General features: G+C 41.3%; 1 protein-coding gene across 5 annotated transcripts in view; it reads left to right on the top strand.

Moving 5' to 3' along the window:
* fryb (furry homolog b (Drosophila)) overlaps positions 1-16,091 on the top strand; it is a 360,066-nt gene extending 343,975 nt beyond the window's left edge. For all 5 annotated transcript variants that reach the window (XM_080197438.1, XM_080197440.1, XM_080197443.1 and 2 more), the window contains 3 exons: positions 9,117-9,227; positions 9,490-9,692; positions 14,847-16,091. In XM_080197438.1, the coding sequence (XP_080053564.1) occupies positions 9,117-9,227; positions 9,490-9,692; positions 14,847-15,096 (564 nt within the window). In that variant the 3' untranslated portion in view covers positions 15,097-16,091. The remainder of the gene's footprint in view (positions 1-9,116; positions 9,228-9,489; positions 9,693-14,846) is intronic.
* The last annotated feature ends 3,189 nt before the right edge of the window (positions 16,092-19,280 follow it).

Below are 19,280 nucleotides of genomic sequence, written 5' to 3' on the forward strand. Positions count from 1 at the left end.
TCACTTAGCCTATCTAAATCTCTCTGCAGACTTTCCGCATCCTCTACGCAATTTGCTTTCCCACTCATCTTTGTGTCATCTGCAAACTTTGTTACCCTACACTCGGTCCCCTCCTCCAGATCACCTATGTATATGGTAAACAGTTGAGGCCCCAGCACTGATCCCTGCGGCACACCACTAATCACCAACTGCCAACCAGAAAAGCACCCATTTATTCCAACTCTCTGCTTCCTGTTAGATAGCCAATCCTCAATCCACACTAACACTTTACGTCCAACTCTGTGTAACTTAATCTTATGCAGCAACCTTTTGTGAGGCACCTTATTGAATGCCTTCTGGAAATTTAAAAACACCACATCCACTGGTTCCCTTTTGTCAACTGCACTCGTTACATCTTCATAAAAATCCAGTAAATTCGTCAAACATGACTTTCCCCTCATGAATCCATGCTGCGTCTGCTTGATTGAACATAGAACATAGAACACTACAGCACAAACAGGCCCTTCGGCCCACGAGTTGCGCCAATCACATCAACACCTACCAACCTACAGACCTATCTATAACCCTCAATCTCATTAAACCCCATATACTCATCCAGAAGTCTTTTAAAAGACCCCAGCGAGTTCGCCTCCACCACCACTGACGGCAGCCGATTCCATTCACTCACCACCCTCTGAGTGAAAAACTTACCCCTAACATCACTTCTGAACCTCCCTCCCCGCACCTTAAATCTGTGTCCTCTCGTAGCGACCATTTCAAACCGGGGAAATAGCCTCTGAGAGTCCACCCTATCTATTCCTCTCAACATTTTGTAAACTTCTATCAGGTCGCCTCTCAACCTTCGTCTCTCCAGGGAAAAGAGTCCCAGCTCCCTCAACCTAACTTCATAAGGCATGCCTCCCAGTCCAGGCAACATCCTTGTAAATCTCCTCTGTACCCTCTCAATAGCTTCTACGTCTTTCCTATAGTGAGGCGACCAGAACTGCGCACAATACTCTAAATGAGGCCTGACAAGGGTCTTATAAAGTTGCAGCATTACCTCCCAACTCCTAAACTCAATCCTTCGATTAATGAAGGCCAGTACACCATACGCCTTCCTGACCACCTCCTCCACCTGCGAGGCCGATTTAAGAGTCTTGTGGACCCGGACCCCAAGATCCTTCTGCTCTTCAATACTACTCAGACTTCTGCCCTTGATAGTGTACTCGTTCATCCCGTTGGTTCTGCCAAAATGGACGACTACACATTTATCCGCGTTGAAGTCCATCTGCCACTTCTCCGCCCAGTCCTGCATCCTATGTCCTGCTGCAACTTTTGCCATCCTTCCAGACCATCCACAACACCACCGACCTTAGTGTCATCAGCGAACTTACTTACCCATCCCTCCACTTCCTCATCCAGGTCATTTATGAAAATGACAAACAACAAGGGTCCCAGAACAGATCCTTGAGGCACTCCGCTGGTGACTGACCTCCATTCAGAAAAAGCCCCATCCACAACCACTCTCTGCCTTCTGCAGGCAAGCCAGTTCTGAATCCACAAGGCCAAAGGCCCTTGGATCCCATGCCCTCTCACCTTCTCAAGAAGTCTTGCATGGGGGACCTTATCAAACGCCTTGCTGAAGTCCATGTACACTACGTCCACGGCACTTCCTTCGTCAATGTGTTCAGTCACATTATCGAAGAACTCAACTAGGCTTGTAAGGCACGACCTGCCCTTGACAAATCCATGCTGACTATTCCTGATCATGTCAAACCTCTCCAAATGCTTGTAAATCTTGTCCCTCAGAAGCCTCTCCATCAGCTTACCAACCACTGAGGTCAGACTCACCGGTCGGTAATTTCCCGGGCTATCTCTGTTCCCTTTCTTGAAAATAGGAACTACATCCGCAATCCTCCAATCCTCCGGAACCTCTCCTGTCTCCATTGACGACGCAAAGATCATCGCCAGGGGCTCTGCAATCTCTTCCCTCGCCTCCCACAGTATCCTGGGGTACATCCCATCTGGTCCAGGCGACTTATCTACCTTGATAGAATTCAAAAGTTCCAACACATCCTCCTCCTTAATATTCACGTACTCAATCTTTTCCATCTGCTGCAAATCCATAACAAAATCTCCCAGATCAGCTTCCACTGTGAATACTGAGGCGAAGTACTCGTTAAGCACCTCTGCCATTTCTTCTGGTTCCACACAAACCTTTCCCCCCTCACCTTTTATAGGTCCTATCCCTTCTCTTCTTATCCTTTTACCTTTCACATATTTATAGAAGGCCTTGGGATTCTCCTTAATCTTACCCGCCAAGGTCTTCTCATGACCCCTTCTGGCTCTCCTAATTTCCCTTTTAAGTTCCTTCCTACAGTCCTTATACTCCTCAAGATCTTTAACCTCTCCTAATTCCCTGAACCTCTTGTACACCTTCCTTTTCCTCCTGACTAGGTTCAACACAGCCTTTGTGCACCATGGTTCCCGCAACCTACCAAAACCCCCTTGTCTCATCGGAACGTTGTCATTCAGAGCTCCAGACACACATTCCTTGAATATCTGCCACCTTCCTTCGGTACTTTTCCCTAAGAACGCTTCCTTCCAGTTTATTTGTCCAAGTAACTTCCTGACTTCTTCGTATCTCCCCTTACCCCAGACAAACACCTTCCTAGCCTGCCTGATCCTATCTCGTTCCAATGCAATTGTGAAGGAGATAGAATTATGGTCACCATTTCCAAGATGCTCTCCTACCGAAAGATCCATCACCTGCCCTGGTTCATTCGCCAGTACCAGGTCAAGTACAGCCTCACCCCTCGTAGGCTTATCCACATACTGTGTCAGGAAACCTTCCTGAACACACCTAACAAACTCCTCCCCATCCAAACCCCTTACCCTAGGGATATTCCAGTCGATGTTTGGGAAATTGAAGTCTCCCATCACGACAACTCTGTTATTAAAACATCTCTCCACAATCTGTTTCCCTATTTGCACTTCAACTTCCCTGTCACTATTGGGCGGCCTATAGAATACACCCAGCAAAGTTTTCGACCCTTTGCTGTTTGTAACTTCCACCCACAGAGATTCTGTAGACAGTCCCTCCACAACATCCTCTTTCTCTGCAGCCATGACACTGTCCCTGATCAACAGTGCCACTCCACCACCCCTTCTGCCACCCTCCCTGTCCTTCCTGAAGCACCTGAAGCCTGGCACCTGAAGTACAATCAACCTGAAGTAGGTTGATTGGTCATGCTAAATTGACCCTAGTGTCAGGGGTTTAGTAGGGTAAATAAGTGGGGTTATGGGATTAGGGCCTGGGTGGAATGGGATTGCACTCGGTGTAGGCCCAATGGGCCAAATGGCCTCCTTCTGCACTGTAGGAATTCTATGATTCTAGATAGCTAAACATTAACATGGCATTAGAATAGTAGCAAATCTTGGGTGAATTTAGCAGGTCTGTTTGCCATGGGCGCAAATTCCGTTGTGGCTGCTAAATGTCGCGAGAGCGCCATAGCTGAACCTGTACTGATAAGATCTCACTTTTAGATCATTCTCGCCTTCCCTACTGGCAGCATAATCAGGTTCATGCCCTTTGCATTAATTTATATTAATTTAAACATAATTATACAGTTTTATGCCATAGTCATTGGCCTTGTGGAATGCTCCCCACTTGACAATGTAATGTGATTGAACCATTCCTTTCCAGCTGTCCTGCTATTTCTTCTTTAATGATGGATTGCAGCATTTTCCCAACTATAGACTTTAAGCAGGTAGTTACCTGCCTTTTGTCTAACTCCTTTTTTAAACAGTGGCATCACATTAACTGTTTTCCAATCAGCTGGCACCTCTCCAGAGTCCAGCAAATTTTGATAAATTACAACTAATGCTTCTGTTATCTGCCATTTCTTTTACTACCCTGGGATGCATTCCATCTGGGCCCGGGGACTTGTCTACCTTTAGTCCCATTAGCCTACCAAGCACTACCTCTTTAGTAATAGTAATCATTTTAAGGTCCTCACCCCCTACAGTCCCACGACCATCAATTATCGGTAAGCTATTTGTGTCCTCTACCGTGAAGACCGACACAAAAAACTTGTTTAAGGCGTCGGCCGTTTACTCGTTTCCCATTATTAAATCCCCCTTCTAGTCTTCTAAGGGTCCAACATTTACTTTAGCCACTCTTTTCCTTTTTACATGTTTGTAAAAACTTTTACTATCAGTTTTTATATTTTGCGCTAGTTTAGTTTCATAATCTATCTTTCCTTTTTTTGTCACTTTCTTAGTAGTTCTTTGTTGTTTTTTAAAGCTTTCCCAATCTTCTGGTTCCCCACTAGTTTTGGCCACTCTGTACACGTTGGTTTTTAATTTGATACTCTCCTTTATTTCCTTAGTTATCCACGGCTGGTTATCCCTTTTCTTACATTCCTTCTTTTTCACAGGAATATATTTTTGCTGAGTACTGAGAAAAATCTCCTCTGCAGCCTCTGTGGTATAGTAACATTTGTGGCGAGTAACATTTGCACCATGCAAGTGCCAGGCAATGACCATCTCCAATAAAAGAGAATCTAATCACCATCCCTTGACATTCAATGATATTGACCATCGCTGAATCCCCCATTACCGACACCCTGGGTGTTACCATTGACCAGATACTGAACCAGACCAGAAACTGAACTAGACCAGCCATATAAGTACTGTGGCGACAAGAGCAGGTCAGTGGCAAACGACGCATCTCCGTCTCCCCAAGGCCTGTCCACCATCTACAAGGCACAAGTCAGGGGTGTGATGAAATACTCTTTCTTGCCTGGATGTGTGCAGCTCCATCAACATTCAAGAAGCTTGTCAACATCCTAGACAAAACAGCCCTTTGGCACCCCATCCACCACTCCCCCTAACACTGAAGCACAGTGGCAGCACTATGTGCCATCTACAAAATGAACTGCAACAACTCACCAATGCTCCTTCAACAGCAACTTCCAAACCCACCACCCAGAAGTACAGGGGCAGCAGATGCACAGCTACACACCATACCTACCAGGACCTATGTCAATGTTACTTCACTATTGCTAGGTCAAAATCCTGGAACACCCAAACAGTACTGTGTATGTACCTATACCACAGAGGCTGCAACAGTTCAAGAAGGTGGCTCACCACCACCTTCTCAAGGGCAATTCAGGACGGCAATAAAAATGTTGGCTTAGTCAGCAACTCCCATATCCCATAGAATAATTTTAAAAAAAGTAGAAGAGTGTATGATAAGAGAATATGGAGCGATTAGGAGAGAAGTTAAAAAAAACTAAGGAAGTAAAGAGGAACAATTAAATTATATAATTATGGATCATAAAACAAAATAGTAAAATATTTTACAGAGACATCAATAAAGAAGGGATATACATTGAAGGATGAGATTCATCAGCTTAACATCAGTGGAGGAAAATTAATGGAATCTCTACAAAAGGAGACAACTGACAAACATCTAGAAATGAGAAACAAAGTAATGAATACTCAAGGACTTGAGAAGGAAAAATCTTGCATGACCAAACTTATTCAGAATGGCAGAAGATAGGAAGCAGTGTTCCACAGGGATTAGTGCTGAGAATGCTGCTGTTCACAATTGACATCAATGATTTGGACCTTCAAATCAAAAATAGTTTCTAAAGTTACAGATGACACCAAATTTGCAAAGGAGAACAGGGGTAGTCAAAACTAAGAAGGACATTAATAAACTTGCAGAATTGGTAAATAATATTCAACACAGATAAATGTGAGCTACTACATTTTGGTAAGGAAGAATATAAAGTTATAAAGAATATAAGAATATGAAGTTCAGTTATTACTGAAGGGGAGTGCAATTCTAGGTGAGGTAGAGAAACAAAGGGATTTCAAAATACAAATACACCACTCACTAAATGTTACAGCACAGGTCAGCAAGTCATTAAAAAAGCAAACCAAACACGAAGGGCATGATCTTTCAACTCGTCACGCTGATGTGACCTTCTGGTCCTGCCAACAGCACAGTCCCCATGCTTTTTTTCCCAGTAGGATCAATGGGAAAGCCCATTGACAGCAGTGGGACCAGAAGATCCTGTCACTGGCCAACAGATACTTCCTCCGCCAAGGAGCAAAACAAGCAGGAGAATCCCGGCATAGGCTTTATTTCTAGAGCATCCGGTTGAAAGGAGGGCAATTAGGCTAAACCTGCATTGAACCTTAGTTAATCTACAGTTGAACTACTGTGTACAGTTCTGATCACCAGTACTGATTTTATACAAAGATTGTGCAGAGAGGATGATAGCAGAAATGCAAAAATTATTGCTTTCTCTTGAAAAATGAATGCTGAAGGATAACCTAACTGAAGTCTTTAGAATTATGGAAGGTTTTGTGATATGGATACAGAGAGAATGTTTCACTTTATGGGGAAGACTTAGAGGCCTGTTCACCAAGAAAACAAGTTTGTGAATTCATAAGAAACTTCTTTAACCAACCATAGTGAGGGTATGGAACTCGCTATCACGTGGATTGATTGAAGTGAATAATATAAATGTGTTTAAAGGAAAGCTTAGCAAGTAGATGAAGGAGAAGAGTTACAAGGATAGATTTGGATAAGGAAAGATGAGAGGTGCATTCAAACCATTCTGCACTGGTTCAGCTGAATGACCTGTTTCTGTGCCATTTATCCCATGTAATTAAAATATGGATTGTTTAGCCTTGGGTTTTATATAATACAAGAATACAGATTAGGAGCAGGAGTAAGCCAGTGGGCCTCTTGAGGCTGCTGCACAATTTGTTAAGACATGGCCGATCTGACTGTGGCCTGAGCGCCACATTGCTGTTGAGCCCCTATAACTTTTGACTCCCCTGTTAGTCAAGAATCTAACACAGCTTTAAAAATATTCAATGACCCCGCCTTCTCTACTCTCTAAGGAAGATAATTCCATAGACTAACAACCCCCTGAGAGAGAAAAGATAACAGATCTTGTCTTAAATAATAAACATCTTATTTTTAATCTGTTCTAGTATCTCCCATGAGCAAACATTCCCTCAGCATCCACCCTGTAAAGTCTCCTTAGGATCTTGTGTGCTTCAGTAAGATCACTTCTCATTGTTCTAAACTCCAGGGGATATAAGTCCAGTCTGTCCTCATAACATAACCCATTCATCCCAGGAATCAATCAAGTGAACCTTCACTCAACTGCTTCTCATGCAGTTATATCCTCTGATATGCAAGTAGACCATACATAGAAACATACATAGAAAACAGGAGCAGGAGTAAGCCCATCAGCCCTTTGAGCTTGCTCCACCATTCACGATGATCATGGCTGATCACTCAACTCAATAGCTTGATCCCACCTCCTCCTCTTCCTCCTCCTCCTCCTCCTCTGCATATCCTTTTTGATCCTCTTTACCCCAAGAGCTATATTTAACTCTTTCTTCAAAACATACAATGATTTTGCCTTAACTGCTTTCTGTGGTAGTGAATCACACCAGCTTACCACTCTCTAGGTGAAGAAATTTCTCCTCATCTCAGTCCTAAAAGGTTTACTCTGTATCTTTAGACCAAAACCTCTGGTTTTGGACATCCCCCCAATCAAGAAATGGCCCTCAGACTTTTGTATCTTTTTCCCCGAAGGGAAGAAGGTGGAAAAGAATATGTCAGGGGTGCATAGGGTCCTTGATTATGCTGGCTGTTTTGCCGAAGCAGCAGCAAGTGTAGATAGTGTCAATGGATGGGAGGCTAGTTTGAGTGATGAACTGGGCTTCGTTCATAACCCATTTTAGTTTTTTGTGGTTTTGGACATGGCAGGAGCCATATTAAGCTGTAATACAACCAGCAAGAATGCTTTCTGTGGTCCATCTGTAAAAGTTGGTAAGAGTCGTAATGGACATGTCAAATTTCCTTAGTCTTCTGAGAAAGTAAAGGCAATAGTTGTCTTTCTTGATTACAGCATTGGCACGGAGGGATGAGAACAGGTTGTTGGTGATCTGGACACCTAAAAACTTGACCATTTCTACTTCGTCTCCATTGATGAGGGACATGTCCTCCACTACGCTTCTGGAAGTTGATGACCATCTCCTTCACTTTGTTGACATTGAGGGAGAGATTATTGTCATCGCACCAGTTCACCAGATTCTCTATCTCTTTCCTGTATGCTATATCGTCATTATTTGAGATCCGACCCACTATAGTGGTGTCATCAGCAAACTTGAAAATCGAATTGGAGGGGAATTTGGTCACACAGTCATAGGTGTATAAGGAATATAAAAAGGGCTGAGGGCATTTAGGCTGGTCGCAGAGTTTTGAAATACTGACCAGTCTACTGACTCTTAAGCAGTCCCATAGGAGATCATCCAGTTCTACAGACCAACATTGTATGACCTTTAATGGATTCTCCCGTTTCAATTTTTTCTTGTAAGCTGGGAGCAGGAGCTCAGCCTTGGCGTCTGATATGCCAAAGTGTGGGCAAATGGTAAAGTGGCAGGCATGTTTGATATTTGTTTAGCAGTGGTCTGGGATGTTTGGGCCTCTGGTGGAACAGGGGACATTTTGGTGGTGTCTTGGTAGGACGCTGTTGAGCTTGGCCTGATTGAAGTCCCCAGCCACGATGAATAAGACCTTGGGATGTTTCATCTCAAGGCTACTGGTGGTATATATTGTATCCAGTGCAGTTTTCACGTCTGTGTGGGATAGGATGTAAACTGCTGTCAGGATAAGAGGTGAACTCTGGCGGAAGGTGGTAGGGGCAGCATTTTAGCATCAGATATTCTAGGCCTGGGGAGCAGAAACCCACCAGTGTTACTATGTCTGGGCACCATGAGGTGTTGATTCGAAGACAGACCCCATCTTCCTTAGCCTTGCCTGAGACTGCTGTATTGTTCATTCGATGAATTGAGAAACCCTCTGGTTGGAAGGCACAGTCCAGTGAGTTATGTCTCCATGAGACAGTACACAGTAGTAATGGACAACTTATGTATAAATTTCTAATTGTGTCTAGCAATGTTAATCAACTTTAGTTCGTGCATAATCCCTATTTTGTTACTTTGATTAGTGGCTAAGTATTTATAGATGAAAAAATGACCAATATTATTAATGCTTGTTTTAATTTATTTATTAAATTATTTTATTTACCTTTTTATAGCAACTTGAGTTGTGTCAAAGACTCTACAAGCTCCACTTTCAGCTGCTGCTGCTCTTCCAGTCCTACTACAAACTAATCGGCCAGATTCATGTTGTCAGTTCAGTGCCAGAGGTAAAAATTTCCTTTGTGACTGACAGTAATTAATGTATTCACAAAAACACATTTAAAATCAACTATTGCTCCATAGACTATCATATTTGAGCACAACATTCTAATACTAGCATGAAACTTTGTTGTAAACAATCTTAAACTTAAAATAAGTTATTTTCAGTGATGCAGACCTGATATCATAATGCAAGAGTTTGTTGGAAGGGAAATGATTAAAATGAAAAACTGCTCTGATTATATTGTGTTACTAAAATTTGTTTACTAGTTACTGAATATGTCAAAAGAACTGAATGACCTGAGGGATAACCTTAAGGAAGCTTCAGCTTTAATAGCAGTTGAACCTTTCAAAGATGAATTCAGTTCACATGGCCTTACATTAACCTCCTCCGAAACTGCTGTTCAGACTATGCTGGAGTGCCTGAAGAACAGGGATCTCATAACTGCCCTGAGGCAAATCAGGGATTGCAGGTTAGACTTTGGATATATTGTTCATATTTTGTAAATTTTTTTATATTGTATAATAGCCCAATTTCTCAATTGCTTTCTCAACTGATATTAAGGGAATTTTCATGAAAAATACATCATTCTTTTGTTACTATTACTTTGTTTTATGTTCTAAATATTGGTAGACTGTAGGCTATCAATGATACTCTGCAATTTTTAACTTACAACTACCAAACTATAATAAATACTATTGCTTTTCCAAATTTATGCCAATTCATTACTAATCCTACTGGCAATAAAGACCCCAACATTAACCCAGTGATATATGCTAATTATAAGGATGGGGTGAGCATTAACAATCAAATCAGTGAATGGTACATGGTTTAAATGGGATTCAAAATTGTCTCCATTAACATTCAGCGTTGAGGCCACTTTATAAGTTCTGACCTTGGGATATCTCACTAATATATAACTCAAAACACTACACCTACAGACAATGGTCATGCTGATAGTCCCATAGGCCATTCATCTAGTCAGGAAAATTATTCCTATAGGATATTCTACTTTTGGGAGGCGACTTCACTAACAACAAAGTTGAGGTGGTAGTGTATAAAAACACTTTGCTAGAGTTAATCAACATGTACATCCTGGTTTTAAAAAACATGCAGCTGACTGTATGCTGGCAATGTCCTTGCCTGTCCCTCAAGGCAGTGACCTCAACTGTATTATCAGTGAGACTGGACAATCTGGAAGGGCCAACAACAAATTGAATGCAAGTAAAAATTCCTCATGGAAGTAGAAAAGGATAGCAAGCTGCACAATGTTTTCAGAAACCCTGCAGATAGGGTGGCACATAGGTACACCTGGGCAAAAGCAGACAGGTCCAGCCCTTCCAAGATAGACCTCCGGTTTAAGTTCCAAACACTCATATCAGATCCACCAATTTCAAGCCAGTCTTCCCTGACCACTGCTTCCCACTAGACAGCTGTTGCCTGTAGGAAGACCAGGGAAGCTGAATGTGAAACTGTTGACCCTAGATAACATAGAGGAACTCACTAAGTCCCTGATGTACAGGTGGAAAGCAATCTTCATCCTCAAAGATGTTCAGAGGCAAGAGAGAGAGGAAAATGTCTCAACTTCAGAAAAGCATGCAGAATGTGCCTTTGTTACAATTAATGAGGCCCAATGTCAAGGAGGATCTTCAAGAGATGAAGAGCCAGCAGCATTGGTCTTTTCCTCAAAATTCTCCCAGATCATCATCTGCTCCAGAGTCCAATCCATGCAGCAGGATGAGAAATGTTCACATTTCTTCTTCAAAAAAGGTACACAGAAAGAGCTCGATCACTTCAGCTTGAAGGATGAAGATGACTCAGTTGCGTCCTGATATACTCAGGATCAGCAAATCTTTTTATGCTGATGTATGGCATGAAAGCAATAGACAGCAAGGCCTCTCAGTTCTCTGTCACAAAAGTCTTAAACAGCAGGAAGCAGGAAAGTCTGGACAAACCACTAATTCTGGATGGACTGATAAAAGCCATCAGGTCCTTTGAGATGAGTAAAATCCAAGAAGCAACAGTTTAGCGGTGGCATCTTATTCAGTTGTGGAACTATATCAGTCCAGAGATTGGAAGTGTGCAAGAGTAAGCTTCTAGCCAATAGCATGTCAGAATCTATGAGAAAGACATGATCACCCATATCTGCAAACAGAAGGGAAAGAGGAAGGAAATCAGAAATTGACAGTCATTTGACAGCTGAATGTTGACTGTCCAAGGTCATTTCCAATCAGGTCAATTCTGCTTTAGAATTGTTGATCCACTGGGCCAGATTTGTGCTGTATCCAAAGACGTCAACTAGCCCCATTCTACTCAGGGATGCAATTACCAAAGCAGAGAATAGGAAGGACAGCTGTCCAATCAGCTTGAAGCAGGAGTTGAATTTTGCAGATTATTACATACCTACATGATGGATGAACTCTCCAAAATAGAATTTGGGGAGGGAACCCACAATTGGATCCAGCTGATCAACAGAAACCCTGTAGCGTAGTTTTCATCAATGACAAGGTATCAATGCAACTTTCCAATAAAATCCAGATTCAGTCAAAGCTGTCCTCCTTCCTCTATCTTGCTAACTTCTAGATCAAAAAGAGTGATGAGGATGTGGACCTTATGATCACACAAAGCAAATGGCGTAGATTATTTTAAGGGGAAGCTAGACAAGTATTTGAGGGAGAAGGAACTTGAGAGTTAATTTGACAGATTTGGATTAGAAAATATGGGAGAATGCACAAGTGAAACACAAGACTTGACATGGATTGCAAGAGCCAAATGGCCTGTTTCCGTGCTGTAAACCCTATGCATGCTGTATTGAATGTTTGCAGAGTCCATGAGGAAAAATATGATGTGAAGCAAGGTGACAATCCCAGCAGCAGAGACAATCAGCTCAAAGCCTTCCTGTACATGGATGACATTGCAGATCTGAGTGAAAGAAGGCAATCAGTTCACAGATTAAGCATTTGTGACCAGTTCAAACTGACCTTGGGAGCCGAAGTAAATATAACAGAAGTAACACAATATTCTTTGGGAACTGGGTTGACTGATCCTTTGTCCACTTCATCAAGTCAGATGCCAGAAATATTGTTTACAAGGAGTGGGCTGCACAATTTCAAAAACTGGGAGGAGCATACAACCAAGGTGAAACAGAAATGGGGTATGCAGGAAAGATACTCCCTCTCCAAAACCTGATCAAGTCAAAGTACTCTTGGGTGTTGCTGGATGCAGGATTGGGCTGTAGCCTGCTCCTGCCCCACAGTGGTCACCTGAGCCATCCCCCACTTACCTGGAGGACAGAAATGAATTGTGTTCACAGGGATATATCTCTAGACAGAAGGGAGAAATGTTTGCGCTGCCATCCTTAACCTGATGCATCAGATTACCCTCAGTATGCAACACAAGGGCAGAATATTGTAGGCTTCTGAAGTGCAGTTAAGTTCAAATGGAGCCAAAGCAAACAATTACTCAGTACAAACTTTAAATTAAAAGTGGCCTTTTCATCTGGCCACCATTGTGGGTGGGGTTGTTAGTAGAGAGCAGGTGGGTAATTGGAACACACACAAGGCAGCTTGTTGTTGCAGCTCGACCAGACAGATAAGAAGCACAGCCACCGCCCCTCCACCTGTCCCCTGTGGAAATGTTTGCTCAGAAAAGCACCTTTGACAAGTACCTGAGGCAGTGGTCCACACTGTATGAGAGTATGTTATGCAAATGAGTAGGTTACGCATGTTGAACGTGTCCTTGAGCAATCTGCCAAAGTCACTGGGCAAAATTGATTTATTCATATCTTTAAAGAAAGAAAACCTGCCATCCTTACCTGATATGGCCTATATGCAGCTCCAGATCCACAGCAATGTGGTTGACTCTTAAATGCCCTCTGAAATGGCCAAGCAAGCCACTCAGTTAGACAATTTAGCAGTTTGATACAAAAGAAATTAAATCGGACAGACCACCTGACAATGACCTAGGCACCAAGAACAGCAAATACAATCCTAATGCTAAAATTCCTCCTTACTAACATTAGGTGTTAGTGCCAGAATTGGGAGGGCTGTCTCGCAGACTAGTCAAGCAACAGCCTGACATATCATACACGGAATAATAGCTTACATTTCATGTCCCAGACAGCACCATCACCATCCCTAAATATGTCCTATCCCACCGGTGGCACAATGTTATACAGTCGGGATGGAGTTGCCCTGGGAGTCCTCAATATTGGCTCCAGCGCCCATGAATCTCATAACATCAGATCAAACATAGGCAATAAAACTGGCTGATTGCTGGCTCCCCATCACATCACCCCAAATTCCCTCCCCATAGTTGATTAATTGGTACTGCGCCAAATTGAACACCATTTGGAGGAAATACTGAGCATGGCAAGGATGTGAAATATACTCTGGATGGGGGACTTAAATGTTCATCTTCAAGAGTGGCTCAGTAACACCACAAGTAGCCAAGTCCTATAGGACATAGTCTGAGACTCAGTTTGCAGCATTTGGTCAGGGAAACACATTTGACCTCATCCTCACCAACCTGTCTGTTGCAGATGCATCAGTCCATGAAAGTATTGGGGAGTGACCACCACCCTCTTTGTGGAGTCAGAGGATACCCTCAATCGCATTTTGTATCACTACCTCTGTGCTAAAGAGATAGGCTCCAAAAGATCTAGCAACTCAAGACTGGGCAACACAAGGAGCTGTGGGCCATCAGCAGAATTGTACTCAAACACAATCAGTAATGTCTTTGCCTGTCATATCCACCATTACCACTAACCCAAGGGATTAACCCTGGTTCAATGAAGAGCACACAAGGATATACCAGGAGTAGCACCTACAAATGAGTTATCAACCTAATGAAGCTACAGCACAGGACGACTTGCTTGCTCAACAGCATCGGCAACAGCAATAGACAGAGTAAAGTGATTCCCCAACCAACAGATCAGATCTAAGAGCTGCAGTCCTGCCATTTCCAGTTGTCAATGATGGAGGACAATTAAATAACTCACTGATGAAGGAGGCACTACAAGTATCCCCATCTTCAGTGATGAGGAAGCTTGGCACAAATTGGAATTATATACAAATTTTATGGTTAAATTACACTTTTTCAAATAAAAGTATTAACTGAAAGCGTCCTCATAGATGGTCCATTTTAAATTTGGCTGTATCCTGACTTGGAGTCTGTGAGGCAAATTGTGCATAGGTAAAATGGGCTTAATAGAATGACTTAATAGTGGATACCATGAAGCTATGTAGCACTTGGTACAAAACTTCATTATGGACTAAAAGGAAATGAAAAAGAAATGCAAGATCAAATAGTTTCAAAATCTACTTCCATAAACAGCACACTTAAGAATAATAGGTCCCTATTTTATACTATGGAGTAGATAACCATACATTACACCCAATGGAACCAAATTTTCTTACAATTAATCACAAACTGACTGACACCTTTAGTGCCTGTACACAAACCAACTGGAAAATTGGATGTTAAATGGGTGAAAGTAAGGTGGTATTGATCTGACCATTTTCATCACTTCATACCTATTCATTTTTGGTAATTAATCAATAAATCAATGCAAAAATGCTCTATGATTTAATATTTGATACATTAACTCTTTTTAATATTGTTACAGGACCATTTGGCCCAATGATATATTTGGCAATAATGTGGAGGATGAGGTCCAGACACTACTAAATATTTACTTCAGACACCAAACATTGGGACAAACAGGCACATTTGCACTGCTCGGTTCCAATCACGACTTATCAGAAATCAGTTCAAAGCTGATGGAGCTGAATGGAGAGATTCAGGATATGATTCAGAAGGCTCAGAGTTATCGTGTCATCAGTACTTATCTTCCAGACACCAGCACTAGTCTCTGACAGGAGTGTTCTGTCTCCCTTTTGTTTACGACTGGAAATGCTGCAATGCTGGTCTGATGTCCTTCAGTATCTTTTCAATCTTAGAAAAACTTGGCCAGGCTGTTCTCACATTTGTGACACTGAACAGTTTCAGTAAATTTAAGTGGAAAGATATAAAAATGTGTAGCAATATCAAAAGATCAAAAGTAAAAATACCCAGTTGAATATAAAAATAGCTAATTTTCAAAGCACGCATCTATTCTTATTTTGGGTAAGTACGATAAACTGACAAAATACAAGTTCACGTATTAACTGAGGATACCAAAGGTCATCAAACATTCAAACTATTCTTCCTGAAGAACTATTTTGACAAAAATGTAATTTTACTTTAAGATGTTGATAACTGATGCCATTGCCACAGAATGGTTGCAAATTGTATGCTAAAGTGTGTGGTTTGTGACTACTGGCTTAATAAATGACCTAATAGCAGGCAACATGAAGCTGTATGCAATGCACAAGGAAGCAGTTTTGTTAAGCTGAAAGCCTGTGTTTCAATCTTTTTTAAATGCTAAAAAATGTTATTGTATGCCTAGTACAGAGCATCGTTACTCTATCAGTACTTGTTCACACTGAGCTGCTATAAAAGCACATTTTTGTTAGAAAAAATGGCACTTAGTTCTTGTCTAAGGTGTTTGACTGGGCCATACATTGGGATTTGTACTGTACTTGAAATATCGTAAACAGTTCAGATGAGAAATGTTTGGGTGTTGGCTGCTTTTTCTGCTAGTTGAAAAAGCTATATGGACTTATTTATAAATAGAGTGCTGCTTTTAATCATTTCATAGATGAGGCTAAAATTTTCACATCCAATTAGTTAATGCCTGCTGATCTGTCAAGCATGCCCATTTAAATGTAAAATATAAATTCTTTGAAATGTTTTTTGAAAAATCAGCCGATGCTTCAACTTTCTAAATTCAGCCATATAGCTCTGAATTTGTAATGTGTGTGTGTGTGTGTGTGTGTGTGTGGGGGGGGGGGGGGGGGGGGGTCTGATTATGCTGAGATTCCTCCTCATTCAGGAGCTAATTAAGTTTGCATGTAAAAAAATCTCTGCACATTTAATGACATCTCTAGATGTATCTATATAACTTATTTACCTTGTAAATAATTTTACAGCTACTGTGAAGTATTTCAGATGTTTGGTTCTGTATATTCAGTGTCCAACTGCAATATATCATAACTGTTTAGTGATGTTATTCCTTGTGGAAATGTGAGCTTTTATTTAATATTTTCCATTGCACTTACAACACTTCAAGTGTATCAAAACTACCAGTAAAAATGTGGTAGGTTGTGAATTTGGCTGCTTCTCTATTACACCTTATTGAAACTCAGCTTCTTAAAATGGGTGGGATATAACTGAATGGTACAGGATTCTATGAACTGTAAGTGGAAGAAAATCAGATTGTAATTCTCCCAAACTGGCCTCTATTAAACTTTGTGCATCGAGTTCCTGTTTGTGAAGTGATTGTGATTTCAACATGTTATTTTCCAAAATGATGATTCATAAAATCACATTTTAAGTATTGCATTTCAAATTAAGTAGCAGACAGACACAAAAGTTCAAAAATAATCCTTGAAGTTTCAGAAATGAAATAAGATAGGCAATGATAGGAAATCATAGTCTTAGGACATTGTTGCATAAGTTCCTCAAGATGATTGCACATAGGACACCATTTTCAGCTGCTTCAATGACCTTCCCACTATTAAATCAAAGTCAGAAGTGGAATGTTTGCACAATTCACAGTACCTCATACTGAAATAGTCCATAGACAGCATACAAATATATGAATGAACAAAACTGGAGTAGGCCATTTAACATCTCAAGCCTGCTCCACCATTTAACAAGATCATGATTGATTATTAACCTCATCTCATCCCTTCCATCCCCAATAACCCATTTACTTCTAAAGAATCCACCCTCCTTCACCTTAAACATATTCAAAAACTCTACTTCCATAAGCATCCCATAAAGAGTTCCAAAGACTCTCTACCTTCAAAACGTTTTGCCTCAAATTTCGTTTTAATAGCTACACCTTATTTTTAAGCAGTGACCCTAGTTCTCCCATAAGAGGAAACATCCTCTCCCCGTCCATCCTATGGGGACTTCAGGATGGTAAAGGTTTCAATCAAGTCACCTCCTACTCTCCAGATACAAAAACTTGGCCTATCTAACCTTTCATCAAGACAACTATCCTATTATTAGTGTAGGTACATGTTCTCTGAACTGCTTCCAACTTAGAATCCTTCCATGAGACCAAAACTGTATACACCAGATGTGGTCTCACTATTGCTCTGCATTCTCCTTGCAATAAATTGTAATGTTCCAACAACTCACTTATTGTATACTACCCCTCTGATTCATGCACTAAGATCCTTCTGCATCTCACTAGAAATGCTTCTATTCTTGCCAAAATGGACAATTTCACATCCTACCTTTGGGTCATCAGCAAATTTGGCAACCATTCAAAATCATTTGTATAAATTGTAAACAGTTGAGGTCCCAGCAGGGATTCCTGTAACATACCAGTTGTTACATCTTGCCAGCCTGAACTCATTTATGCCTGCTCTGCTTCTTGATCTAGCCATTCTATCAGTGTTGTCACATTATCCTCAATCCCATGAGCTTTTATTTTATAATAACCCAACATCTTCTGGAAATTCAAGTATCTATACACAAGTTCCTCTTTATCCACAGCATGTTACATCCTCAAAGAATTGAGGAACATTCAGGATTGGGGCTGTTAAATAGCAAGTTAACATTTGTACCACAAGCTGCAACTCAAATGAAGCAGCCAATTACAGTCAGGCAAGGGAGAGAGAGCACCTCCATTTCCATATTGTTAAATTTGGGATACCTAACAGCTAGATCAGGGGTAGCCATTTCACAAGGCAGTGACTGAAGCTGACAAGTGTCTTATGCTGCCTGGTGTTGCTGCCCCCACTCCTACAAAAGGTCATAAATCTGCCTCTGGCATTGGGCCTTGTATCTTACTTGACTACCTGCCATTTGCAGTCAGGTAACCCTGAAAAATTAAATCCTGCTTTAGCCCAGGTGGCAGGATAGTGCTGAAAGCTGGACACTGGCTGGTGACAAGTTCTCACACCTCATGGGAAGAAATTTCTGTCCCCAGACATCATTAGCAAGAGGCTTTAAAGAGGTAGAGTGCAAGCAAATCAAGGCTAAAGAGAGTATAGTGTTCAAAAATCAAGTCAAAGAGCTCATATAGTAGGACATTAACAAAAAATGCAAAAAAGGGAATTATAAATGCCATGACTGAATGTGTAAAGTATTCACAACAAGAGAAGTCATTGCACAGACAATAAAAAAGATGCCTAATCTGGTAAGCACAACTGAGATGAGTTCAGCATGTGCAAGTCAAAACTATTTTGGGATCCTTGGCTTAGAAAAAAATAAGACTGAATGGAAAAAGGTTATTGGGTAGCCCTGATAAAGGTGGAGAAACAGTAGAGAAAGGATCCTAGCCCAGAAAAATCAAGATGTAGAATCAGTACATGAGAGCTATGAAACAAAGGGTAGGAGAGTAGTGGAATTAGTTTATAGGCCCCAGAACAATTGTGAAAAGTAAACCATGAACACAATAATGCAGTAATCATGGGGAACTTTAATCTTTGAGCCTTGGTAAACCAAATTGGCAAAGATTGTTTGAATCACACAACTAGTTTGAAAATGTCCAGTATCCAACAATGGAACAGTACTTTGTAAATGTGTTGCTCAATCTTGTACAAAAGATTTTGTTGGAAAAGATATTGAGTGATGCAAATAAATCCTAATCTTGTGTTGAAACAAAGCACAATGAGGGGAAAGCTGATTAAAAAGGTATGACAGTGGTTTAGTTTATGAAGGATGAGAATCTCCACTAGAACAGTTGTAAAATTATGGCTAACTACAGAAGTTAATAATGCTCAAGGTTGGAACAGGGTGTTAGCATATAAGAACATAAGAAATAGGAGCAGGAGTAGGCCATCTGGCCCTTCGAGCCTGCCCCGCCATTCAATAAGATCATGGCTGATCTGTCGTGGCTCAGTTCCACTTTCCCGCCCTCTCCCCATAACCCTTAATCCCCCCTCTTATCAAAAACCCATCAACCCGCTTCTTAAAAATATTTAGCGAGGCAGCCTCCACC

This window comes from Carcharhinus amblyrhynchos, chromosome 10 (genome assembly GCF_965287045.1).
Source record: "Carcharhinus amblyrhynchos chromosome 10, sCarAmb.v2.hapA, whole genome shotgun sequence".
In the NCBI taxonomy this organism is placed as follows: Eukaryota; Metazoa; Chordata; class Chondrichthyes; order Carcharhiniformes; family Carcharhinidae; genus Carcharhinus; species Carcharhinus amblyrhynchos.